Source organism: Artibeus jamaicensis, unplaced genomic scaffold (genome assembly GCF_021234435.1).
Source record: "Artibeus jamaicensis isolate MK-2021 breed Jamaican fruit bat unplaced genomic scaffold, CSHL_Jam_final scaffold_11, whole genome shotgun sequence".
Classification (NCBI taxonomy): domain Eukaryota; kingdom Metazoa; phylum Chordata; class Mammalia; order Chiroptera; family Phyllostomidae; genus Artibeus; species Artibeus jamaicensis.
This window is the reverse complement of record NW_026522027.1, coordinates 2604012-2629929: the sequence shown is the minus strand read 5'-3', so window position 1 is coordinate 2629929 and position 25918 is coordinate 2604012. Positions and strand designations below refer to the sequence as shown.

General features: G+C 53.0%; 1 protein-coding gene across 1 annotated transcript; it reads left to right on the top strand.

The window, feature by feature from the left end:
• Window positions 1-415: 415 nt before the first annotated feature.
• On the top strand, window positions 416-25365 carry XRCC1 (X-ray repair cross complementing 1). The gene is made up of 17 exons (XM_037152303.2): window positions 416-597; window positions 995-1087; window positions 9012-9122; window positions 17790-17948; window positions 18835-18909; window positions 19007-19112; window positions 19254-19363; window positions 19437-19548; window positions 19703-19961; window positions 20291-20407; window positions 22704-22797; window positions 22961-23093; window positions 23257-23311; window positions 23403-23542; window positions 24579-24669; window positions 25011-25086; window positions 25181-25365. The coding sequence occupies exons 1-17, from the start codon at window positions 466-468 to the stop codon at window positions 25292-25294; spliced, it is 1977 nt and encodes a 658-aa protein (XP_037008198.2). The 5' UTR covers window positions 416-465; the 3' UTR covers window positions 25295-25365.
• The last annotated feature ends 553 nt before the right edge of the window (window positions 25366-25918 follow it).

Genomic DNA, 25918 nt, shown 5'->3' with positions numbered 1-25918 from the left:
CTGCAACCTTTTGGTGTGCAGGGCGACGCTCCAACCAGCTGAGTCGCCCGCCAGGGCGAGATCTGAGATTTTTCTTTCCTATGTGTGCGGTGAGGCACCTAGAGCAGGAAGAGTGTAGCTGCACAACCAGTGGAGTGGATCCTGCTGCGGAGGGCCAAAAAACCATTCGGCCTTGCCTGTGTTTAGCTTTCTAGGCTCCAGTTTGGGAGGTGACAGTTTCGTCCAATGAGAATGGCGAATTTCTTCTAGCAACCAATCACGGAGGCAGTCCTGTTGTTAGCCCTCCCAAGGGGGCAGGACGTAAACATCACCAGGAGGAGGGTCTAGAGAAAAAGCTCGTTGCTAGGGAACTCAGCGCCTCTCAAGGGAGAGTCGCGACTGGGCTTGCGCAGTGTTGACGCCAGCGCCGGCGCGCCGCGGTTTGAAAGGCCCGAGCCTTGCGCGCTTGCGCACTTAAGCGCGCGCATGGAACAGCACCCCCCCTCCCGACCCCTAAACTCGGACCCTGCTTCACCTTTTGGGTCCAGCAGATCCCACGACGTTGACATGCCGGAGATCCGCCTCCGCCATGTGGTGTCCTGCAGTAGCCAGGACCCGGTGAGAGCCTAGCGTGGGGGAGGCTGGAAGACGTAAAGGGATTCGTGAGGGGCCCCCACGAGACCTTATGGATTGTAAAAGGGAACTTCATGGAAGCCTAATGAGGGTCACGGGGGCATTTCTGGGTAATAAGGGAATTCTAGAGAGATGTGGGCACTTCCGGGAATCTGTGGAAGTTCTGGAGAGAAAGGAGGAATAGGGGAGCTTGTTTGGAGAGCTCATAGATGAACTTCCGGGGGAAAGTGTTGTAGGGGACACAAGGCAGTAGGGGAAAGGGGAACAGTTAAATCTGGGAGATCGCAGAGGGTTTGGGAAGACTCGAAGGAATAATCTGAGAGCAGGGGACCTAGCTCTCATCTCTGTACCCTAACTTCCCCTTTCCCATTCTTATCTCCAGACCCACTGCGCAGAAAATCTTCTCAAGGCGGACACTTACCGAAAATGGAGGGCAGCCAAGGCAGGCGAGAGGACCATCTCTGTGGTGCTCCAGGTGATCCTGCCCTTCCCCTGTCTCCTGCCGATGAGGAGTCTGGAGACTCCGGCTCCAGACTCCAACTGACATTGGGTCGAGGCAGTTTCCCTCTGGGCCTCAGTTTCCTTACCTGGAAAAAGGGCACTGTGGTTGCCATAGGAGAAAAGTGATCCAAGGACTAGGCCAGGGATGACCATAGGAATTAGCGTGTGGCTGGGTAGGTTGCTTCTACTTTCCGGGCCTCAGTTTCCTCAGCCGGAGGAGAATGAATCATTGCCCTGTACCCTGCCTTCTATAGTCGGGCTGCTCAGGGTGCGAAGGTGTCTCGGGAGATCGTCTAAGCCCATCAACCCCATTTTAAAGATTGGGAAACTAGCACATGCAGGGGAGGAGTGAAGTAGCCAGTCTAAAACTCCATTTCCGCAGTGCTGGCCAGGTTCTCTTTGAGTATATGCTCTCCCCTGATCTGCACCACAGACAGTCCCATGAAGTTGGAGGGAGGCAAACAGGAAAGGGTGGTTTGACCTGAGATGGTTACAGAATTCCAAACAGGCTCTTCCTGTCAGGAATAAGAAACTGGTGGGAGAGGAGAGCTAAGTGTGTTTTAAGCAGCTGCTCTTTGCCAGGTGCTGGCCTTGGTGTTTTATTTGCACGAGCTTGCTCTTCACAAGGGCAGTGTGGTGTAGGGGCCATTATCAGCAGTAAATAGTGGCAGTGCTAAGACTCGAACCCACAACTACTGAGTGTTGGTGTGTATAACTGCTTTGTCATACTGGAGAAACATTGAGTTGTTCTGCTTAATCATTAATAAAAAAATCATTGGTTGATTTTTAAAAAAAGATTTTATTTCATTTTTACAGAGGGGAAGGGAGAAAGAGAGGGAGAGAAACATCAGTTGCCTCTCCCTCTCATGGGCCCCCTACTGGGAACCTGACTTGCAACCCAGACATGTGCCCTGATTTGGAATTGAACCTGTGACCTTTTGGTTTGCAGGCTGGTGCTCAATCCACTGAACCACACCAGCCAGGGCTCATTGGTTGATTCTTGTATGTGCCCTGACTGGGGATTGAACCCACAACCTTGGTGTATCAGGATGATGCTCCAACCAGTTAAGCTAACTAGGGCCTGTTTTTCTTGATTTGGGCCATATTCCTTATTTCTGAGGTGTTTGGGGAGGTATGTTGGGGGCAAGGCTTATGTGATTATGTTTGATACTGAACATGTGCTTGGTCTCTCGCGTGTAGTATTTCTGAAAAAGTTTTTGGTCACAAATCCTTTTGAGAATAGGAGTGAAGCTGAGAATTCTCATTCTAGGAAAAATACACAGATCTACAAGAGAATGATTTTAGGAGTTTAAATATTTCATAAGTCCCTACCATAGTAGTAATAATACTGGCAACTAACATTTATTCAGCGTAACAACTGCCAGTCACTAGCTGAAACACCTCATTGGATCCTTAACATACCCCATGACCTAGAGTCTTTTATTATTCCCATTCTGCAGATGAGGACACTGAGGCCCAGAGAAGTTACACAGCTTTTCTAGACCAAATGTTTTTAACTGAGGGGGATACAGGTTGCTGATGGTTTAGTCTTGAGAATTGCGTTCAAGCCCCCAGCTTTTCCTGTTATTCATTATTTGACCTCAGGCCAATTGTTTCATTTCTCTGAACCTGTTTTCTTACCTGTCCTTTGGGAATAATGAGATTCAAGCCCAGGGTTATTGTGACGATGTGGTGACATAGTGTCTGCAAAAGGGCCAACCTGTTGGTGTTTGTGTAAAGGGAGGGATCTGTGTGTTTATTACCCTGTGATGATTCCGCTGGGCTCTCTCAGGGTCCCGGGAGAATCTCCTGTGACCCTAGGAGAATCACATCTCATTCTGTGCCTCAGTGGCAGAGGGGGCAGGGGGACGAGGGAGCCAGAGGGTCAGGACGAGGCACAGGGTTCTCTGAGCCGGGAGACTGAGGGAGGTAGTGCTACTGTGGCTGAGGTGGGGAACCAAAGAAGGGGCGGCTTGAGAAGGTGAAACGTCCAGTTGACATGCCCAGGCTTGGTAGGGCTTTGGGACATCCAGGGGGCTGCATCGAGGGTGCAGTTAGGGATCGGACCCGGAGCTGGAGACAGCTGTCGAAGTTGTTAGCATAGCACCTGTAGATTCAGGAGTGGGCAGACTCATTTCTTTATAAATTCCTTAAACGTTTATGAAGCACCTTCTATAGGCCAAGCTGTTTTAGCTATGGGGGCCTTATAGTGGTGGATAGCATAAGATATAAATGTAAATGTGATAGTCTTGTCGAGCTTGCATTGTTAGTGAGGAAAGTCAAAAGTGAAACATAAATCAGCTGACGAATGTTGTGGACGAAAATCAAACAGTTAAGCCGAATGGGGAATTCCCCAGCTGGCGGAGGAGGCAGTGGCAAGAGGTTAGACGTTTAAATAGGGATTCGGGGAAGGCCTCCCTGAGTGAGCAGAGTGAGCTAAGTAGTGAGCTATGCAGATTTTGGGGGAAGAAGCACAGGCTCCTAGCAGGGAGGCCCATGTGGGCGGAGGAGAGTTGCCAGCGGGGGAGATGTTGGAGAGATGAGCCAACAGGGTGGAGACGAGGCCCCATGAGGCTGAAGACCTGAAAGTACATTGTAAGGACCTAAGCGTTTTACTCTGTGTGAGACGGGAGCCCCTGAAGGGCTCTGAGCAGAGATCGGAATCTGACTTAGGTTCTCACAGAATCCTGGTTGCTGTGTTGACAATAACCTGCCGGGGCAAGTGCATGAGCGAGCAGCGCTGCAGTGGATAACCTCTCCGGTGTCAGAGGTCCTTTGGGAAATGATTGCTTCTGGCAGGTGCCAATACGCAGGCTGACTCTGTCTTCACCAAGTACTGATTTTGGTTCTTTTCAAGTGATGAGGCTGAAATTTCTGGACATCCAGACTCACAGACTAATCTGTGTTGCTTTTTCCTACTACCCTCTATTTTTTCCTCCCAGCAATATTACGCCCCATCAGGATAGTTCCACACGGGGCTCTGTGCTTGTCAGCCCCACATGCCGCTCCTGTTTGCCGGGGCCGCCGGAGTCTCTGTTGCCAACCCGTGGCCAGTTCCCAGGAGGGGAGTTTTTGTCTCTTTGCTCACTTTTCCTGGGCCAGGGGGGTGGCTGGGACACAGTCCAGGTGGAAGTCCACAGTCCAGGTGGAAGTCCAGTGCCCCACTGGAGGTGAGTCCTTTAGGAGAGATGTTCAATAGCAAGGCGGTGCATGTTTCTTTTCTTGCTTTTCAGGGGTTTTCTAATCGCTTGCTTTTAAATTGGTTTTTAATCTTCTTTTGATGTGTAACGTGTCCAGGAAAGCACAGAGTTCTGTGCCTCCCAGAGTACGACCTGTGTGCGTCACACACAGATCACGTGACAGGGCGTGCCCCTCCCCCAGGGCCCCCTTGCGCTCCTCCCAGTCACCGTCTCCCACAAGGGTAACCGTTACCCTGATTTCCAACAGCACGGATTTGTTTCACAGCATTGGTTTTGGATTTTGTGTGAATGGAATCGTGCAGTAACTACTTTTGTGTCTGGCTGCGCTCACTCCCTAGTATGTTTGTAAGTTTCATGCACGTTGGGTGTATCTGTGGATGGTTCACTGCCATTCTATAGACTGTTCCATTGTTGGAAATAACCATGGTGGTTTTCTTAATCTTCCTTTTTGAATGCATAGTCTATGCATGTGATGCAAAATTCAAAAGGCATAAAAAGGCATGAACGAGAAAAGTCCCCTTCCCCACCCGCGTCCATCCCCTCCTCCGCTTCTGCTACGTGGTTCTTCCCCCCTGAGGTGGCCACTGTTAGCAGTTTCTTGTGTGGCCCTCCTGGGTCACCCTGTACATGGACAAACATGTATATCCATCCCTGGCTTCCCCTTTTAAAATTCCATGGTATTTCTTCAAATAACAGTATATCTTTGGAGATCCGCTGTCATTGCACAGAGTTCTACCTTGTTCTTTGAAATGGTGCATAACATTGCCTTTCACAGACACGGGACAGTTTTTTAACAAGGTGTCTCTGAGGGATGTGGCAAACTGACCATGTGCCATTTGTCTCGCTGTTACGAATTGTGTCCTCTTGAGAAAGGGGCACAAAAATGTGGCCACAGACGACAGTCATCCTGTGCTTAAGCCCTTCTCCTAACAGCTGACGCTTACAGAACACTCTTTTTTCAGAGATGAAATTCACATAACATAAAATTCACCGTTTTAACCATTGAAAGTGTACCGGTCAGTGTTCTGCGGTCATCGTCACCCATGGAGGGTGTTTTCATCACCCCCAAAAGAGGCCCCACAGCATGAAGCACTCGTTCCCCATTCCCCCTCCCCAGGTTGTCCCTGACAGCCGCCAATCTACTTTTTGACTGTGGATTTGCCTATTCTGGACATTCCATATAAATGGAATTATCCTTTTGGCCTGTGTGGCTCAGTGGATTGAGTGCTGGTCTGTGAACCAAAGGGTCGCTGGTTCGATTCCCTGTCAGGGCACATGCCTGGGTTGCAGGCCAGGTCCCTGGTTGGGGGTGTGAAAGAGGCAACTAATTTGTCGTTTCTCTTGCACATCAACGTTTCTTACCCTTTCTTTCTCCCTTCCTTCCCCTCTCTCTAAAAGTAAAATAAGTAAAATGTTTATTATTTTTTAATTTTTTAAAAAGATTTAATTGATTTATTTTTAGACCGAGGGGAAGAGAACGAGAAAGAAAGGGAGAGAAACATCAGTGTGTGGTTGCTTCTCATGCACCCCTTACTGGGGGCCTGGCCTGCAACCCAGGCATGTGTCCTGACAGGGAATCGAACCAGCGACCCTTTGGTTCACAGGCCAGCACTCAATCCACTGAGCCACACCAGCCAGGGTAAAATGTTGCATTTTAGCCTGAAGGATTGAAACAGGGAGTTGAGAAGAAGTGTTGGTTTATACTCAGAAAGTTGGGTCCAAATTTCTCTGCCGGTCCTCAGTTCTGTGTGACATGTGAGCTACTTATTTAAACTGAGCCTCAGTTTCTCCATCTGAAAAACTGGGATAGTAACAGACCCTTCCTTCTAAAGTGGTTACGAGGATTTGGTGATGCCTGGCCCAGGAAGAGCTTTGCCAGCAGTGGAAGGCAGAGAAATACCCCCCTAAAACCTGTCCACATCCTAATCCCCAGAACCTGTGAATTTGTCAGTTTACATGGCAAAGGGACTTTGCAGATGTGATGACATTGAGGATCCTGAGATGGGATTAACCTGGATTATTTGGGGCAGGCAAGAACGATATAATCACAAGGGTCCTTATGAGGGAGAGAGGGAGGCAGGAGAACCGGAGTCAGAGGATCCGTGATGATGGAAGCAGAGGGTGGAGCGATGCGCTTGCTGGCTTTGAGGCTGGAGGGAGGGGCTACAAGCCAAGGGAAGGAGGTGGTTTTTGGGAGCAAGGCAAGGAATCAGCTTCTCCCCTAGACTCTCCTGAAGAAGCCCTGCTGACACCATGATTTTAGCAGATTTCATGCTTCTGACCTCGCGATCTGTGAGATGTGTTGTTTGTAGCTAGAAAGTTTGTTGACTTGTTATAGCAGCAGCAGGAAACTAACATACCAAGCACCTGGCCTACCATGAGAATCCGAAAATGTCAGCCAGGATAATCCTTTCGTGACAGATGAGGAGACTTCGGCAAGAGACTCACCAAAGCCACTTAGTCAGGGACAGTCGAGTACGAATGACAATTCAGGGCATTTGCTTCTTCAGCAAATGGTCATTGGGGGCTTCCTGTCCATCTGTTCATTCTTCCGTCAGGAATGTAGGGAAGGCCTTTTGCGATGATGAGATCAGCTGACATTTACGGGGCGTTCGCTCCATGGCAGGTACTCTTCAAGGGGCTTCACGTGTGGTCCCTGTTTGACTCTTCCCAACAACCGTGCGGTAGAAGTTGTTTCTGTCCGCATTTTATAGGTTAGGAAACTGAGGCCCACAGGGTGCCGTGGAACCATGGGCTCCAAGACCGCACAGCAGTAAATAAGCAGAACAGGGAAGGACCAGACGCTGTTCTTGGCATTTGGGAATAACTCACATTGTCCCTGCCCTTGTGGAGCTTAAACGTCTGTTCAGGAGACAGATGCTAGGCAAATACAAATAAAAAATACAACTATATAATATCCAGTGGTGATAATGAAGAAAAATAAAGCAGGTGTTAGAGAAGTTAGAGCAGCCTGGCGGGGGTGAGGGAGGCTATACCCTGGTTGGTGTGAAGAGGTGACGTCTGAGCAGAGGCCTGCAAGAGGGCAGGAGCCAACCAGGGAAGGTGTGGGGGGCTATAGTCTAGGCAGGGGGTGGACAGGTGCAAAGGCCCTGAGGTGGGAAGGAGCCAGCCTGTTTTCAGGACAGAAGGAAAGCTGGCGTGGCTGGAGGAGAGCCATCCAGTGTGGCAGGAGGCTGAGAAGTCAGGCTGGCACTGTGCCCTGGGGCAGCACCGCCCACCGGTGCAGCCGTGCAGGCCGGCAGGGTCGCCGGGAGGCCAGGGCGCCTCAGCCTGGGGAAGGTCCTTCCCTCGTTGGCGCCTCTTTCTCCAGCGCAGCCCCCCACCCCCATGGCGAAGGAACCCAGGTTGTGCCAACTCTAGCCAGCCTGCCTGCCTGGGCTTCTGCCGCAGCTCTGCCGCTCACCAGCTGTGTGATCTTAGGGAAGTTACGCAACCACTTCCTGCTCTGTTTGCTCACATGTAAAATGGAGATGATAATAGTACTGCCTTGCGAAGCCGTTGTGAGGAGAGAAGATGCCTGCGTTACGTGTCTGGCACATTGTGGGCCCTTAGATGTCTGCTGCAGCATGGTTATGGGTGTTATTTATTATCTCTGTCATCTCGGCTCCCTTCAGAAGGAGGGTTATTGTGAGGACCCTCCCCTTGCACACGTGAGTTAGCTGCTTCTCAGAGAGGTTGTACGTCACCCAGGTTTGCACACTTGGAAGTGGCAGGGTGGATTTGAACCCAGGCTTGCCCCACCCCGAGTGCGGGCTCCTTCCTTCCATGTAGGGGTGCTTCCGTGTGTAGCTGTGTGTAGGTGATGTCGGGGTACCCTCCTGACTGGGAGGCGGCAGAACAGACTGGAGCAATCAGATGATTCCGGTGGCCGGGGCAGTGTAGGGTGGTGGACTAGGGACATCTGAGGGTTGGAATAACCTGTTGTTCTAGGATCCAAACTAGAAAGCGGGAGGCTTGCCTCAGCCCTTCCCAACTGCATTCCCCTCTCCACACCCCCCACGTGGCCTTCCGCACGCTTAACTGTCAGAAGGGGATGGCAGGTCCTTTGGGGGAAGCCTCTCTGCAGGTAGCTCCTTCCTGCTTTCGACAGGTGACTACTGAGCATTGACTATTAATGCCTCCTGACTGACCTTGGTAGAGTGCCGATTACGTACCGGACCCTGTGGCTGTAATATTAACGGGCATAAATACAGTTATCACACCCCATTTTACAGATGAGGAGACTGAGGCTCCAGGGGGTTAGAGGCTGTATAGCTAGTGTTTGGCAGAGCTGGGATTCACACCCAGGAAGCAGTGGTGAGAAAAACCAGACCAGGGCCCTACTCTCAGAACAGGTCCCCAGAGTCCTGTGTGATTGGGGGTGGGTAACTCTGGCAGGTGGCCTAAGAGTTACCCTGAGAGACCTACCTTGGCAGCAGGTCCTAAGCCTGTTTGGCAGAGTCTTGAGGAGTCAGGAAAGTGGGTGTGGAGGTTTATGCATTCAGTGAATATTTTTTGAGTTCCCACCGTTGCATGTAGAGGACAGGGTGGCACCACTTGGTACTGGCCACCCACGTGTCACAGAGTTGACGTTGCAAAGAGACAGGGTGGCTCAGATGTGCGTCCTCCCACTTCCGAGGCCCCACAGCGAGCCCAGGGTAGAGCAGGCACTGAGAGCGGGCTTTCCCTTTCCCGCAGTTGGAGAAGGAGGAGCAGATACACAAGGTGGACATCGGGAACGACGGCTCGGCCTTCGTGGAGGTGCTGGTGGGCAGCTCGGCTGGAGGGACCGGGGAGCAAGACTACGAGGTAAGCAGGGCCTCGCAGTGGGCCCCAGGTTGATCCCTGCCCCAGATGCCCCATCCCCGCTTCCCCTGGGGCCCCCTGGGCACCAGACCGGGGCAGACATGAGTCACGCTGACCGCTGCTCCCTGGAGGAGCCCAGTTGTCCAGAGACAGGTGATAAACCGTGTGCAGCTGGAAGGAGACCCAGTTTGCATTGTGGTGGCGTAGACAAACTGGGTCACCTGTGTTTCCCAAGGTTCAGTCACTGCCTGAGAGCAAAACTGCTTTATTCAGCTCTGGGGCTCTCAGAGGTGTCTCCGCAAATGCACCGTGTGGGATGCCTGCGTTAGTCACTCTGTCAGCAACAAATGTTTACAGAAGGAATGCCTTTTGCTCTACTACAAATACTTTTAAATGTTGGCACAGTCCCTTTATTTTTTTAACTGGTTGGATTAATTAGAGCTGGATTGAAAATACCATAGTTAGACAGCTAGTTAATCAACGAAATGTTCTTGGAGGAAAATAGACCTACTGTGACAAGGAGAGTTTAAGTTATAAGTGAACAGACCAGCTTTCCACAAGATGTGTTTTTTTCTTCTTGCAGTTAGAATTGTTTTTTAAAGATTTTTATTTATTTATATTTAAAGAGAGGGGAAGGGAGGGGGAGGGAAACATCAATGTGTGGTGGCCTCTCATGCACCCCCTACTGGGGACCTGGCCTTCTGGGAATTGAACCAGTAACCCTGTGGTTTGCAGGCTGGCACTCAGTCCACTGAGCCACACCAGCCAGGGTAGAAATTGTTTTTAATTGACGTATATTTTGCATATAGTAAAATGCACAGATCTCACACCCTGGTTCATGTGGGTCACTGGACTGAGTACATCTTGCAAACAGACAAGTCACCTGTTCAATTCCCAGCCAGGGCACATGCCTGGGTTGCAGGCCAGGTCCCCCAGTTGGGGGCGTGTGAGAGGCAACTGATTGATGTCTCTCTCCCTCTCTTTCTCCCTTCCTTCCCCTCTCTCTAAAAATAAGTAAATAAAATCTTTTAAAAAATGCACAGATCTTAGTGCAGAAGTCAAAGGATCTGACCAATGTATACACCTGTGCACCTCTCTCCCAGATCAAGACACAGAGCCACCAGCCTCACTGGAAGTTCCCTGGTGTCCCCGTGCAGCCCCGCTTCTGTCCTCCCCCGCCAGCTCCGGCAGCCTGTGACTTCCTTTCTGTCGCTGTAGATAGTTTTGCCTGTCCTAGAATTCGGCATAAATGGAATCTTACAGCATGTGCTTTTACACGAATTGTTCTGTTTTGTTATGAGTTATTGTTAGTCTCTTACTTTGCCTAATTCACGAATGAAACTTTGTCATAGACACGTATACATAGAAAAAATAGTACGTGTAGGGTTTGGTGCCATCGGAGGTTTCAGGCAGCAGGTCGGGGTCTTGAAATGTTTCCCCCTTTGTGAGGGGACCTGCTGTGCGTACTCGCTTTATACTTATCGTTTGCTTCCCTGAAAGTAAGTTACGTACGTGATGTCTCTTTATCCCTTTCTCACACTGCAGTCGGTAGTCCCTAAAAACAAAGACGTTTTCTTGATCTCGGTACGGTTATCAAGATTAGGAAATTATCATTGATACAGTATTCTACTGTCTGATGTTAGACCTTATGTGGATTTCCTTCGTTGTCCCAATAATGGTCTTTATAGTAAAAGAAAATTCAGCCCTGGCTCGTGTAGCTCAGTGGATTGAGTGCGGGCCTGTGAGCCAAAGGATGGTGGTCCAATTCCCAGTCAGGGCACATGCTTGGGTTGCAGGCCAGTTCCCAGCAGGGGATGCACAAAAGGCAACCACACGTTGATATTCTCTCCCTCTCTCCTTCCCTTCCCCTCTAAAGATAAATAAATACAGTCTTTAAAAAGAATTCAAAGTACAGCACAGGAAATATAGTCAGTAATAATGTAATAACTGTACGGTGCCAGCTGGGTGCTGTAAATATCAGGGGATCCCTTTGTAACATATAGGATTGTCTAACTACCATTCTGTACACCTGAAACTAATACCGAATAATATTGCATGTAAACTGAGGAACTGAAAAAAATTTTAATTTAAAAAATAATAATAAAAAAAAAGTCAGCCCTGGCTCGTGTGGCTCAGTGGATTGAGTGCCAGACTGTGAAGCAAAGGGTCACTGGTTCAATTCCTGGTCAGGGCACATGCCTGGGTTGCAGGCCAGGTCCCCAGTAGGGGGCGTGTGAGAGGCAACTGATCCGTGTATCTCACACACTGATGTTTCTCTCCCTCTCTTTCTCCCTCCCTTCCCCTCTGTCTAAAAATAAATAAGTAAAATCTTAAAAAAAAACCTCAGAATCATGCATGGACTTGTCACATCTCCTTTGTTTCCCTTCACTGGGAACAGTCCCTGCAATGGTCTTTGTATTTCGTGCCGTGGACATTTCTGAAGAGTGGAGGTCGGGGGGGTTTTGTTAGCATCACTCACTGCACAGAGCGTCCGTGGTTGCTCGTGGTTGGGTTGAGGTGGCCCCCTTGGGGCCAGGGTGCCACGGAGGGGACGCTGCATTCTCAGCGCATCGCATCCCGAGGCACTGCTGCTTGTTCATCACGGGTGAGGTGAGCTGACCGTTCGGTCAAGGCCGTGTGGCCCAGGTTTCCCCACTGCAGAATTCCTTCATTGTCTTTTGTAATTAATACGTGTCCTGTGAAGAAATACCTTCAGACTCTATAAGTATCTTGTGACTCCTGAAATTGAACTCACTAGCTTTAGCATCTATTATTGATTCTTGCCTAAATTATTGATGCTATTTTTTAAAAGATTTTATTTATTTATTTTTTAGAGAGGCAGGAAGGAACGGAGAAAGAGAGGGAGACAAACATTAATGTGTGAGAAATGCTCCCCCAATGGGGGACCCAGATGCAGCGGAGGCATGTGCCTGACCAGGAACCGAACCAGTGACCCTTTGGTCTGCAGGCCAGCGCTCAATCCACTGAGCCACACCAGCTAGGGCCTATTGATGTTATTTTAAAATTTCCAATTGTTGATAGTATAATAAAAATACAGTTGATTTTTGTATATTGACCTTGTATGTGGTGATCTTGCTAAAGTCACATTTAATTCTTATAGGGGAGTCCCTTGGGATTTGTGTAGATCCCTGGATTTTCTACATACATAATCATACTTTCTGTGAATAAAAACAGCGTTTCTTCTTTCCAGTCTTCATGCTTCCCCCCCCCCCCCCCCTTTTCTCATCTTATCATGCTGAATAGTGTCTCTAATACAGTGTGGAATAGAAGTGCTGAGCGTGGACATTCTGGTCTTGCTCCTGATCTTACAGGGAAGGGGTTGAGTCCTTCACCACAAACTGTGTGTGTCAGCTGAGGGTCTGTGCATAGCTGTCCTTTGTTAAGTTGTGGGTCTTCTTTTCTAAACCTGCTTCATTTAGAGCCTTTTTTTTGTTAATGAGTGTTGAATTTTATCAAGTGTCTTTTTTCATTCTACAAGGTAGATTTTGACAAATGATGTTTTAACAAACATTCATATTCTCAAGATTATATAAGATGTCAGAAGGTAAACTGAGGCACATTGCATTTCGAAAACTTTATTTGAGCAAATGATTTAAATTGGGCAGAGTTTTTTTCGGTTTGTTTTTGTTTTTTTAAAGATTTTATTCATTTATTCTTAGAGAGAGGTGAAGAGAAGGAGGAAGAAGAGAGAAACAGCCTTGGCTGGTGCATGTAGCTCAGTGGATTGAGCGTGGGCCTGCAAACCAAAGGGTTGCTGGTTCAATTCCCAGTCAGGGCATATGCCTGCAACCCAGGGCAGGTGCCCAGTAGGGGGCGTGCAAGAGGCAACCACACACTGTCTGCTTCCCTTCCCCTCTCACTAAAAATAAATAAAAAAGAAGGAAAGAAACATTGTTGTGAAAAACATATCAATTGATTACTTCTCACATGCCCCGAAGGGGACCTGACCTGCAATCCAGGTGTGTGCCTTGATTCAGAATCTAACTGGTGACCTTTTGGTTCACAGGCCAGCGCTTTATCCACTGAGCCACACCAGCCAGGGCTGTGGCGAATCCTGGCTCCTGGGGTCCGTGGCGTTATGGATGAGATGAGACAAATTCACACAGACCGACAAGTCCTGTGGAGGAAAAGGGGCAGCATGGCCACTCACTTAGGGGGACAGCACCTGGTCCCTCGCCTTGACAGGCTTTTATTAGGTGCATTTTGCACAGGAATCCAGGGTGTATATGTAAAGCTCATCAGTCATTGTCAGGCAGAAATGATTAAACAATAGATAACATTCAAAGAAACCTGAGGGCTTGCTCTGAGTCAGGGTCAGATAGTTAAAGGGCCATAAAACTTTGGGAAGCAAACTCACTTCCTGCTTGGACCCTTATCGTGTAAATTGAGCCTATTAGCAAAGTGGGTTTCATAGGATTTTATTCATTCTTTCTTAGGCCTGATTGCCCAGGGGAACCTACCCATTCCAGCACAGGGCCACACCCACCTCCAGCATTGTTTCAGGCTTAAGTCCAGCTGGGGAAATAAGGCAGCCAAGAGATTGGGAGACTTCTTGCAGACAGAATGAGGACTCAGGCTGTGTCAAAGCTGAGGGGTGAGGTTCCATCACCCCCTTTTTCTGTAGCCCCCAAGCCCTTCCCTGAGGGCCCCTTCTTGACTGTGCCTGACTTAGGTCATCCCTCTTTTGAAGAATCGTACCAGTCATCGGCTAATCAGTCATCGGCTAACCAGTCATCCACCCGGGGCCAAGGAGGGTGAAGAGAAAGAAGGCAGAGGTGGTGCCCATACAAGGAAGATAAGCTTTGTCTCCCAAGTGGCTTCCAGTCCCAAGATCCTTTACTCAGCCTTAGCCACTGGGGATTTACAGCTTCTGAAACCAGGCAGGGCGGTTCCCAACACAGGGAAAAATTGGTGTATTGTGTACACTAAAATTTTGCGTAGCCATTTTAATCTCGAAGATGGAAGAAAGTATGCAACATTTTCAGCGTATTATGCTTTATTATTTCAAGAAAGGTTAAAATGCAGCTGACACACAAAAAAAGATTTGCTCAGTGCATGGAGAGGGTGCTGTGACTGATCGAACGTGTCAAAAGTGGTTTTCAAAGTTTCGCACTGGAGGCTTCTGGAGGGACGATGCCCCACAGTCCGGAAGACCAGTCAAAACTGAGAGCGATCAAATCGAGACATTAATTGAGAACAATCAACATTATACCATGAGGGAGATGCCGACATACTCAAAATCTCCGAATCAATAAGATTATTGATGAAAATGAAAAACGTGATATTTATTTTGCAGAAAAAAAACTAAACAGACTTCTTGGCCAACCCAATAATCCTGGCTACTACCCAGAGACTAGATAGGGCTGGAAAAGACCAGGAAAATGAGGAAAAGGGGCAGAGCATGGTAGAGTAGATGTCACCTTTACAGTCAGTCCTCACCTACCATAGTCAGTGGGTTCTGAGACTTTAAGCGAAACAAAAGGGCATTGTAACAAAACCAGTTTTACCCGAGGCTAGAGGCTAATGGATGTCACCAGAGTTGGGTCCCTGTGACAATGCCAGTGTTGTTGGCATTCCATCAACATTACAGTGAAACAGTGTTATGTGAGGACCCGCTGTACAAATCACGTGTAAGCCACACATTGTAGCCTGTTCTTTCCCCCCCCTTCAGATTCTACTAAGGAGATTCACAAATTTCTGAGGCTAACACCTCTAGAGAGTGAAGGTTTAGTCCTGGAGCCTGAAGGACAGTGTTGGGTAATACCGGCGTCTGATCACTGGTTTTCTCTTTACAGTGAAGGGAAGACAGTCTGTTCGGAGGAAGTCTGCCTCCTGGGGTGGGTGGCAGCTACCCACCAGTTTGCATTGCCCCTTAATTTTAGTCTCTGGCTGATAAATTCAGCTCCTCTATCAGCTGAAAAGCAGGCCTTTTATAAACAGTTAGCGTCAAGGCCAGGGGAAGGCTTCTCTTCTGTATAATTGTCTTCGTCTTTGCTGTTTCCTTTTCATAGAGTTGAGCATAAGAGACATATATGGTGGTAGTCTATATTTCTTCTCAGCAAAAGGCTTTTGGTTTGTAATTTCACAGACTCACACTTTGTCGATTAGAAAGAGACTAAGTAACAGAATATTCCCAACTAAAAGTGGGTCACTGCATAAGACTGTTGTTTCCTAGGAGAGGAGCCTAGCATTAGGCAGATCCAGAGTTGATCTGGAAGCTTCGCAGAGTCGGGGTGCTGGGTGGGCACCTCTTGGTTCTTTTGGACTTGCCCTCGCAGTTGCTGGATGGCTGCTGCTGCTCCGTCCGTCACCCAGTAGCACCCAGAGCAGGAACTGGAGCGAGTGAAATGGCAGAAGTTCAGTGGCCCTCTTCCAACCTCTGTTTCTCTTTAATGAGGATGCACAATCTTTCTCAGAAGTCCCCAGAAGCCTCCCTCTTTTTTTTTTTTTTTAATTTAAAGATTTTATTTATTTACCTTCAGAGAAAGCGAAAGGGAGGGAGAAAGAAAAGGGGAGAAACATCACTGTGTGGTTGCCTCTCACGTACCTTTTACCCGGGACCCGGTCCGCCACCCAGGCACGTGCCCTGACTGGGAATCAAACTGGCGACCCTGTGGTTTGAAGCCTGCACTCAATCCACTGAGCCACACCAGGCAGGGAAGCCTCCCTCTTAAACTCATAGCGGCCAGAACCAGGTCATGTGCACATCTTCGGACCAGGCAGCGCCAGAGGGGATTGGATCACTTAGACCAGTCACGGTTCATCCCTTAGTGTTGGGTGTGAACTCCCGATTTCTTTTTCAAAACTGCCTGGTCATTTTTGATTATTATTTGTTCCTTTATTATACTATCCATTTCCTTCTTTAAACGATGGAAACTACTTCTCTGTTGTGTGTTTGATATTTTCAGTATATGCAGCCTCAGTCTGCGGTCTGCGGTTTCTTTGAAGCCTGAGTCGTAGCAGCCGATTTCCTCCTGCCTCTTGGAGGGCTGCGTCTGTATGTGCAATCGCTAACTTACGTTCTCGGGGATGTATCTGTGGGAACTCTCGGAGGACCGGGCTTGGAGTACGTTCCTCCAAAGAGGATTTGCCCTGGCATCAGGTGGCATTGTGCGCCAGGGACCACTTAAAATGTTCAGCCTGCCCTGGCTGGTGTAGCTCAGTGGATTGAGATCCGGCCTGTGAACCAAAGGGTCACTGCTTTTATTCCCAGTCAGGGCACAGGCCTGGGTTGCAGGCCCGGTCCCCACTAGGGGGCGTGCAAGAGGCAACCACACACTGATGTTTCTCTCACTCTCTCCCTACCCCTCTGTCTAAAAATAAATAAATAAAATGTTTTTTTTTAAAGTTCAGTCTGTGTTTTTTCATGCAGGAGTTAGTATGAGTTTTGCTGTAAGTCCTTGAGAGTACACACTCATGGTTAGGGGTTGTCCGGGAATCATTTTTCATCTTTCTCTGCTGTCCTCTGGAGCTGATGATGCCTGCCTCCCGCTCTCTCCATAAGGCACATTTTCCTCTGATTTACCCACAGAGGAGGGGCCCAGGTCTGTGTGATTTGCTGATGACCTCTGGGATGCTGTTTTTCCTTCTTGGAGCTCAGGCTGGGAGTTCTGCCGCCACACCCTGGGGCCGTTTACAACCAGGCTCTGTGTGCCACCTGGCGTCAGCGCCAGGACAAACACCACATCGGTGCCGCCCACGGTATCAGTCAGGGTCCTGCCGGGAGAACGAAGCACACCTGTTGTTTTAACATGTAGAATTAGTGACTGGTGAGGCAGGAAGACTAAATTATGATGCAGCAGCAAGGGCCGGGAGCAGCTGCCACCCCTGGGGCTGGGGGAACAAAAGAAAAAGGTCGGGATGATGGAAACGTAGATGCTTACAAGCTGGAGATGGGGTTCCATCGAGCTGAAACTCAGACCCTGAAGGGGGATGTCCCTGAGAAGGGCTCGATGAGGCTGGTTCTGGAGTGCTGGGAATCTGCAAACTGGACTCATCTGGTGGCCCCGGGAGGGGAGCCTGAGCTGCTGAAGAAGCAGAGATGTGCCTGCGGTGTTACTCACGGGACCCCAAACAGGATCGCGCCTCCTTCCTCCAGCTTTGCAGCCTCTCTCTAGCTCCCCCTGTTGGCAGAGCCCGATAAGGAGCAGCTGGAGAAGCAGAGATGTCCAGGCCCAGCTGGATGGGCTTGGGCTGTGAGAATCACAGTAACTGGCGCAGCCCCCCCACCTCTTTGGATTCCGCTCTCTCGTTTCTGGCCGATGAGAATTCCCCTCGTCTTTCCGCTGACCCAGCTGTGTGTTTCCAAAAGGTGTTTGAATACTATGCCCGCCAATGTGAATCTTCCCTGCTGGGAGGGTTTGTTTCTCAGGCCTTGTAGCTCATCAAATCAGCACATATGGAGGGCTCTGTGCTGGAAGGATCATTCCGATCTGGACGTAGGAGGATTCCTGTGGGGCCTGTGTCAGGGAAGGATGAACCAGCGCCTGGAAACAAGAGAGGTCTAGACACCTTGAGACAGGTCGAGGCGCGAGCTGGGTCTGGCGACTCCCTAGCTTCTTCGCAGGCCCCCCCGCCCTCTTCCCAGCGCCTAGGAGGTGTCGTTTAAACCAGCCAGCCCTGGTTCCCATTTGTTGTGCCCTCTCCCAGGTCCTTCTGGTCACCTCGTCTTTCATGTCCCCTTCCGAGAGCCGCAGTGGCTCCAACCCCACCCGTGTTCGCTTTTTCGGGCCTGACAAGTTGGTCCGGGGAGCCGCCGAGAAGCGCTGGGACCGAGTCAAAATTGTGTGCAGCCAGCCCTACAGCAAGGTACCTGGGGGGGGGGGGAGCTGGGTGCCGGGGCCTTTGTCCTGGGCGAGGAGGGAGCTGAGGGGCCAGTACTGAGTCACAGGGCTGGGAGGACTGGACAGCTGGTGTCCCCGTGGGACAATGAGGAGGCTGTGTCCCTGCTTTCCCTGAAGTGAGTGTGGGTTCTTCTTCTGTGCGGCTTTGCTTCCTGGAGGGTGTGGAGGGCCGGTGAGCTCTGGTACCTCAGAGGGGAACTGGAGGAGGGGACAGCTGACTTGTTAGAGGGGTGGCCTAGGAGTAAACATCAGGAGAATGGAGTCAGACCTTGGGTGTGAGACTCGCTACACCCCTTCTTAGCCGTGTGACCTTGGGCGAGTGACTTACCCTTTCCGGCCTCGGTTTCCTGATCCTTGTAGGGTCGCTGTGAGTCAAGGTGCTAAGCCGGGGTAACAAGACCCAGGTGGCAATGAGACCACACAGTGGAGGACTCCTTACCCATGGAAGCATCCTGGGGGGTGTTCGCTTGGTCATCCAGGGACCTGGGTTCCTTCCATCTTGTGGCTCTGCATCCAGCTGGCAGAGGTGGCACCGCTGGGGCATTTCTGTGTCCCAGACGCGGCACCAGCACTGCCTGCCGTGCCACAGGCAGTGATTCGGGTGTGCAGGAGTGGGTCTGCTTGTTGCCAGTCTCTGAGGTTAAGGAGGCTAATGCACTAAAAGGCTTCGAGCTGTGCTGACCCAGAGTTTGGGCTCTTTGACAGCTAGAGGTTTTTGTCTTTGAGATTATCCTACAGGTACCTGGCAGGTGAGGGAAAGAGCCAGAGAGGGGGTTCCCTGAGGTCAAGGGGCATGGGGCCAGGCTTTGGTCCTTGGCCAGACTCCCTGACTCCCGCCCCTCCTTTCCCAGGACTCCCCCTACGGCCTGAGTTTTGTCCGGTTTTACAGCCCCCCAGACAAAGATGAGCCAGAGGCTTCCCCACAGGTAGGCTTTCCTTGCCACCCCCCAGAGCCTTCTCCCTACCTCTTCACCCCACCTGCCAACAGTCCACGCCCATTGCACTGATCTTGCGGGATCCTAGAAGGTGACCAAGCTTGGCCAGTTCCGTGTGAAGGAGGAGGACGAGGGTGCCAGCTCCCTGAGACCAGGCGCCCTCTTCTTCAGCCGGATCAATAAGACATCCACTGGTGAGTGTGGAAAACCCGAGTCCTGAGTGGCCTCCTGGACCACGGGCAGGTCTGGGAAACGCCCCTCTGAGTCGCGTGGACAGGAGCCGAAGGTCTGAGGGCCCAGCCTTCTCACGCTGGTTTCACTGTCTCCCTCCGTAGCCACAGCCAGTGACCCCGCAGGACCCAGCTATGCGGCTGCCACGCTGCAGGCCTCCAGTGCTGCCTCCTCATCCTCTCCAGTCTCCAGGGCAGTAGGCAGCACCTCCAAGGTGAGAGCGTCAGCCCCCGGTGGGTGGAGAAGGAGGAGAGAAGCTAGAGGCCTCAATTCACCACACCCCGCAGCCTCAGGAGTCCCCCAAAGGGAAGAGGAAGTTGGATTTGAATCAAGAAGAAAGGAAGGTCCCCAGCAAGCCCACAGCCCAGCCCTCACCACCCGCCCGCAAGAGACCCAAAGGTGAGCAGATCGGATTCCTTGTTCCCATAGGGGCCCGCGCTGCTACGTCCAGGGGTGGAGAGGACTGGGGGCTGGGACTCTGGACCTGAGCAGGGCAGGGGCTCAGGGTTTGGTCCCAGCAGTGCTAACCGAGCCTCCTCTTTGGCTCCCTCAGTGCCAGCGCCCACCGGCACCCCAGCCACCACCTCGGCCCCTGCCCCAGCACGAGGGGCGGCGCCAGGGAAGCCCCGGGGAGAAGGCCCTGAGCACAGGGGCCCCCGAGCTGGCCCACAGGACCTGGGGAAGGTGCTTAAGGATGTGGTGGTGGTGCTGAGTGGCTTCCAGAACCCCTTCCGCTCGGAGCTCCGGGACAAAGCCCTAGAGCTGGGGGCCAAGTATCGGCCGGACTGGACGCCGGACAGCACCCACCTCATGTAGGCCTGTGACCGCCGTGCCCGCCTCCCTGCTACCGCCCTCCGCCTCCCCTCTGCCTTCTCTCTCCCTGCCTGCTGCCTGCCCGTGTGTGTGTGTGTGTGTGTGTGTGTGTCTCTCTCTCGTCAGCACACCGTGCGCATGTTCTGCTTCGTTCTCTCTGATTTGGACATCTTTCACTGCATTTCCCAGTGTTTTTTTGTTTCTCCCCATATCTGTCCCTTTTTCTCTCTTACTCACCCCTCCTCTCTCTCTCCGTCCTCCTCCCCTTCCTCTCCCCCTTCGCCCCTCGGATCCCACCTGACCGACCCATCCATTCTGCTCCCCTCAGCTGTGCCTTTGCCAACACCCCCAAGTACAACCAGGTCTTAGGCCTCGGAGGTCGCATTGTGCGCAAGGAGTGGGTGCTGGACTGTCACCGCACGCGTCGGCGGCTGCCCTCCCGGAGGTGAGGCCTCGCCGCACCCTTGTGGCGCACGCGGGCACACGCACACACGCCGGCCCTGCCCCCGTCCCTGTGCTGGGCAGTGCTAGGGATCTGGGGAGAAGTCAGACTGGGGCCTCGTAGTGGAGGGCACGGGCTGGGAGACTGGGAGGCAGCGCACACCCGCCTGGGCGTTCGTGGAGGGCTCTGTGAAGCCTGCTTAGCTGAGAAGGACAGAACGGTGCAGGCTGGAGGAACAGCACGTGCAAAGCCTCGGGCGGGGGAGTGGAATGATGGGGCCTGTTTGGATTCATTTAAAAGCAAGACCCCGAAGCCACTGCTTGGTATCAGGCGGCCTGGGCAGTGGTGGGCGCCCGGACGCCAGGCCCTGCCTTCGACAAGACCTCTCACTGTGACGAGGGGCCAGGCTTGTTATGGAACAGAGTCGAGGAAGGCCCAACGAGAGACCACAGTGAGTCGGGGTCTTCAAGGACTAGAAGAGGTTTACCGGGCTGAACAGAGGCAGAGAGCCTGTTGGCTGGAGGAGCCAAAGTCGGGGTCAGCCTGCCGTCTGCCCAGAGGACCTACAGGTCGGGCCGAGCTTGCAGTCGGGCAGCAGGGGGTAGGAAAGTGAGGCTGGGGCAGCAGGAGCCAGGGGCGGCCACGAAGCTGGGGAAGGGCAGAGTCGGGTCTGAGGCCTGCGGTCCCAAAGGGGCCTTGAGTTCTGCTCCGTGGGGGAGAAGGCAGACCTGAGTGTGTTCAGAATCGGGGCCGTGCCTGGTGTATTTGAGAGACCGTCTTTGTCTGGGGAGAGGTGGCAGCGGAGGCTGGGAAGCCAGTGGTCCAGCTCGGAAAGGGCTCCCAGTGTCTGGCCCTGGGGCTGGGCTCTGCCCCTCACCTGTGGTTCAGGAATCCAGCCGCCTCTGGAACCAAAAGTGTTTTTCTAGATTTAGCACAAACCCACTTGGCCGCATGTGGGGCTGATGTGAGGCTATTTATGAACTTTATTCTATGAAGTGTGTCATCACAGTTATTAAAGAAATATTTGTGGTTTGATTGACAGGGCACATCCTCCTCCCCCCGGCCCCCCCCTCACCAGGGAGTGATATGTAACAGTCATTGTTCCTGGCATTTGCCTCTCTGAAACCTGAGAAATTCAAAATCCTGAAACCTGCCTCGTTCCCAGGGCGTCTCCTCTGTGGGCAGCGGGGAGCCCTGGAAGGTGTGGCAGGGGCGGGGCCGGCTGGGTGGTGAGGGCTGGGGCCTCAGGTAGAAATAGGGTGGGTCGGGGTCTATTCAGGAGCAGGGGAACTGCGTTTGGACCCCGGTCTGCCCGGGAGAGGTGAAGGTGCTGGGCGGGGAAGGCAGCAAAACTGTCAGATTCCTAACCGGGTTTTGACCAAAAGAAAAGCAAACCTTTAGAAAACACTTCGTGCTTTAAAGAGCAGGTGACAAAAGAGTGATTCCAGGTGGATGGCTCTCCCCACAGTAATCACAAGTTGAGTTTTCAAGCTCTTTTAGCTCAAAGCACTTAAAAGAAAAAACAGTAAATCCACCATTGATGGTTTAGTGAACTGTGGCACTTCAGGTCCCCTGTTTCCCACGAGACACTGCTTCCCAGAGTGTTGTGTCCCGCCCGCTTTGGAAAACCCCAGCTGTGTGCGGAAGGGTCTTCCTGTGCGTCAGGAAGGTAAAGCCAGCACATTGATGCGCTTCCGCCGCCCACGTCGTCCCGGGATGGGGCGCGTTAGCGCTGTTTCCCCATCCGGAGGATGGGGCCGAGAGACCGCCCGCCTCCGGGTTCAGTGAGCCTGTCTTTGTCAGCTGTTGGGAGTAGGGCCCGGCACACAGGAAATCCCAGGTCCGTGGCGGCCGTCATCATCATTAGAACAGGAGGATTCTTTTCCTGGAGTGTGTCAGCCACGTAAGGAACCTTGAATATAGAGCCAAGGTCTTAAAAAATGTGTTTGCTTTTGGGAATTTTCCTTTCAGTGGTAGGCATTCTCCCAGTGAGAAACTGACTTTAGTTCTCAAAGAGGAAAATGGGTTCTGTTTTTTTAGTGCTTTTGGCCATGGGGCGTTTCTTCCCCAAGAGAGAGGGGCATCCAGGGAGGGCCCAGGTCTCCCATGTGGGTGGCTGGAGGGACTGGGGGTCCGCGGGGTCTTCCAGAGCTGGGAAGCAGGGCAGGCTGGGAGAGCGACAGTGGTTGTCACCCTGGGTATGTAGCAAGCTCGAGTGGCTGCTGCGCGCGGAGCACCCTCCCTACAGGCCCTGGAGGACAAAACGCGCTGTTTGTCTGAGGCCCAGTTCCTCCCCCAGGTACCTCATGGCAGGGCCAGACTCCAGCAGTGAGGACGAGGGGGACCCTCACAGCGGCGGCGGCAGGGATGAAGCCCCCAAGCTTCCCCAAAAGGTCTGCTGTCCCCCGCTGGGGTGTGGGAGGGTGTAGTGGGAGGAGGGCGTGGGTCTGATGTGGGCCCCAGTCGCTGCTCCCGCCTCCCGTGGGCACACCTCCCCACGCACCCTCCCTCCCACCCCGTCCCTTTCCTGCTCACTGACCCACCCTCCCTCCTCAGCGCCCCCAGACCAAAACCAAGCCCCCTCAGGCAGCAGGGTCCAGCTCACCTGAGAGACCCCCAACCCCAGGAGGGGGCAAACCAGCCTCTCCGGGATCCCAGGAAGATATCCACATTGTGGGGGAGTGCTCAGGTCAGAGCCTGAGGGAGGAGGGGCTGGGGCCCCTCAGTAACGGGACCTGGAGGGAAATCGAGGCTGGGGTTTGGGACCCCTGCGTGAGGACTGGGAGGAGGGTCCCTAGTCTTCCCAGAAGACAGGGCAGAGACACCCGTGTGGACTGAGCTTCCACTCACAGAAGGACAGGACAATGGAGCAGACGATTCCGGGGACACTGAGGATGAGCTGAGAAGGTAGCGTTGGGGCCGGGGGCGCGGGGTGGGCCCAGCTTCCGTGGGGGGAACCTGGTCTGCACGCTCTCCCTTCACCCCTCCACTTCCCCAGGGTGGCTGAGCAGAAGGAACAGAGGCAGCCCCCGCGCCAGGGGGAGAACGGCGAGGACCCGTACGCGGGGTCCACAGATGAGAACACAGACAACGAGGGTCCCCCGGAGTCTCCCAACCTGCCGGTCCCGGAACTCCCAGGTGGGAAAGCCCTCCCTCGCTCCTGAAGGTGGATCCGTCCCCCTCAGCTCCCAGCCTTGACTTGGCCCAGCCGGCCTGGGATTGCTGCTTCCCACCCTGTGACTTGCCCGCATTTGCCACCTCTTTGCTTTCTCAGGCCTGTTCCTGTTCTTCCCCTTTCCCTCTGTCCCCCTCCTGACTGGGCTGTGAACACCTCCTCACAACCCAGCGGCACCTTTGGCTCCACTGCAGGTGTGACCCCCCCCCCCCCCCCAGGGCTCAGCCCTCCCCAGGCTTCAGGAGCACCGCGAGGGCCCTTTTCAAATCGGCGGAGCCCAAGTTCCCCCTCCCCACCCTCCTCCCCACTCGCCCCTCTTTGTTCATTTATTGTGTGTGTGTGTCGGGGGGAGCACACTGGTGATTTCTGTTGGGAGGGACCTGAGTAGTGGTGGTGTCACCTCAGCTGTGAGTGCGGGGTTGGGATGGGGTGAGAGTCCGAGCCTCTGCTGCTGAGGGCTCAGTGGGGGGTGAGATGCGGCGGCACCGGTGTCTCCGCCTGATCCTCGTGGACATGGGCAGGAAAGCACTTTGATCCTCAGTACACCCCCCAAATGGCGTCAGTGAATCGATGGCTCGGAAAGGCAGGCTGAAATGGACTGGAGACGGCGCCGCCCTAAAGACCAGAGCCGCTCGAAAGGGAGCGAGACAAACCAGGCCTGGTGGGTGGGTTGGTTTTCCACCTGGCCAAGGTCGTTAAGTGGCAGCAGCCCGTCTGTGACTTACGTCATGTGAGAAACACATTAGAATCATTGGAATTGTATCTTTCATCATTAAAGAAGACAAAAGCCCAAAACCCAGCCTTCCCAGAAGGCTCTGCTGGGCCTGGCTGGGAACCGCTGCCGGTGGCCATTGCCCCGCTGGTGGTCATTGCCCCGCTGGTGGTCATTGCCCCGTCCAGCTGCCGCCCGCTCTCCTGTCTTCCCTTCAACTGTTCTGTGGCTCCGGTCTGGTGCCTTGGCATCCAGGGCCTCACTGTGGCTCTTCCCTCATCTCCCAGACTTCTTCCAGGGCAAACACTTCTTCCTGTACGGGGAGTTCCCCGGGGACGAGCGGAGGAAGCTCAGCCGCTACGTCACAGCCTTCAGTGGGTCAGTCTCTGGGTGCGGGGGGAGGGGTGTGGTGGGACGGGGAAGGGGCGTGCCCTGCAGGAGGGCACAGGCCCTGGAGTTCAGTGCCAGCGCAGCTGCATAGCTTCCCCTCGGCTTCCTCTCCAAAGTGAGGCTCCCCGCCACCCTCCTGAAAGGATTGGCGACAGTGGGCGCTGCTGGTGCGGTGGCCGTGGGAAGGCTGGCATGTGGGAGAAGGGGGACGGACAGGTAGCCTCTAGGGACATGGGAGGGGATGGAGAGGACGGCCTTTGGGAACAGCTAGGGAGTCAGATGTCAACAGAGGGGACACTGATTCTTGGCTTCTTTTCTTCTCCCGCCAGGGAGCTCGAGGACTACATGAGTGACCGGGTCCAGTTTGTGATCACGGCACAGGAGTGGGACCCCAGCTTCGAGGAGGTGGGTCCTCAGGGCAGGGAAAGGGAGACCCAGCCTGCCCTCGAGTCCCCTGCATCTCCCCCTCTCTCACACGTGTGCCCCCGGCCCCCTGCAGGCCCTGATGGACAACCCCTCCCTGGTGTTTGTCCGCCCGCGATGGATCTACAGTTGCAGCGAGAAGCAGAAGCTGCTTCCTCACCAGCTCTATGGCGTGGTGCCCCAGGCCTGAAGGGTGTGCCTGTGCACACGCGCGTGCACGCACACACACACCTAGGTTTAATAAAGCTGACTGGGTTTGGAGCCGCTGCCTGTCTCTCTCAGGAGTCTCCCAGAACACCCAAGACGCTCCCGGCTCTCTGCCTTATCTTTGGGTTTTGCTTCACCTCTGAGGGCCAGGTCTCTGATCGTCTGAGACTCTTGTCCTGGGGTCCTGGAGAGAACGTGGAACTCTCTGTCAGGGCTGCGGTAGGGAAGGAGCTGTTAGTCCCTTCTCCCTGGCCCCTTGGCCCTGTGGTGGCAGGTGCCAGGGAGTTGGGAATCCCACACCCTCTGAGCCTGTCCCTGGGTCTAGACGGTCCGTCTGTGGCCAGGACGCCTGGCTGCTCAGGAGGCGTGCCTCTTGAAACGTCAGCTCCCCTGGCCATGGACGTCTCTTTCTGCAGGGCTCCCAGAGTGGCCCTCTGACTGGCACCAGCAGGGGGGGGGGACGGGTGGTGTTTGCAACCCGGAAGTGGGAGGCTGGTGTCTGGGTAGAGCCGAGGGAGCATTGCCACCTCTGGTGAAGAGGCTTTGGGGGCAGATCTGGCTGGAAAGTGGGCATAGTCCTTGCAGCTGTACTGTCCAGTGCAGTAGC

Bases quoted from the DNA above. Each gene is read 5' to 3' on its own strand.
- XRCC1 (XM_037152303.2), top strand. From the start codon at position 466: ATGGAACAGCACCCCCCCTCCCGACCCCTAAACTCGGACCCTGCTTCA. The intron at 9,123-17,789 runs GTAAGCAGGGCC...GCCCTCTCCCAG, and splicing joins CCGGGGAGCAAGACTACGAG to GTCCTTCTGGTCACCTCGTC. The intron at 22,798-22,960 runs GTCTGCTGTCCC...CTCCCTCCTCAG, and splicing joins CCCCCAAGCTTCCCCAAAAG to CGCCCCCAGACCAAAACCAA.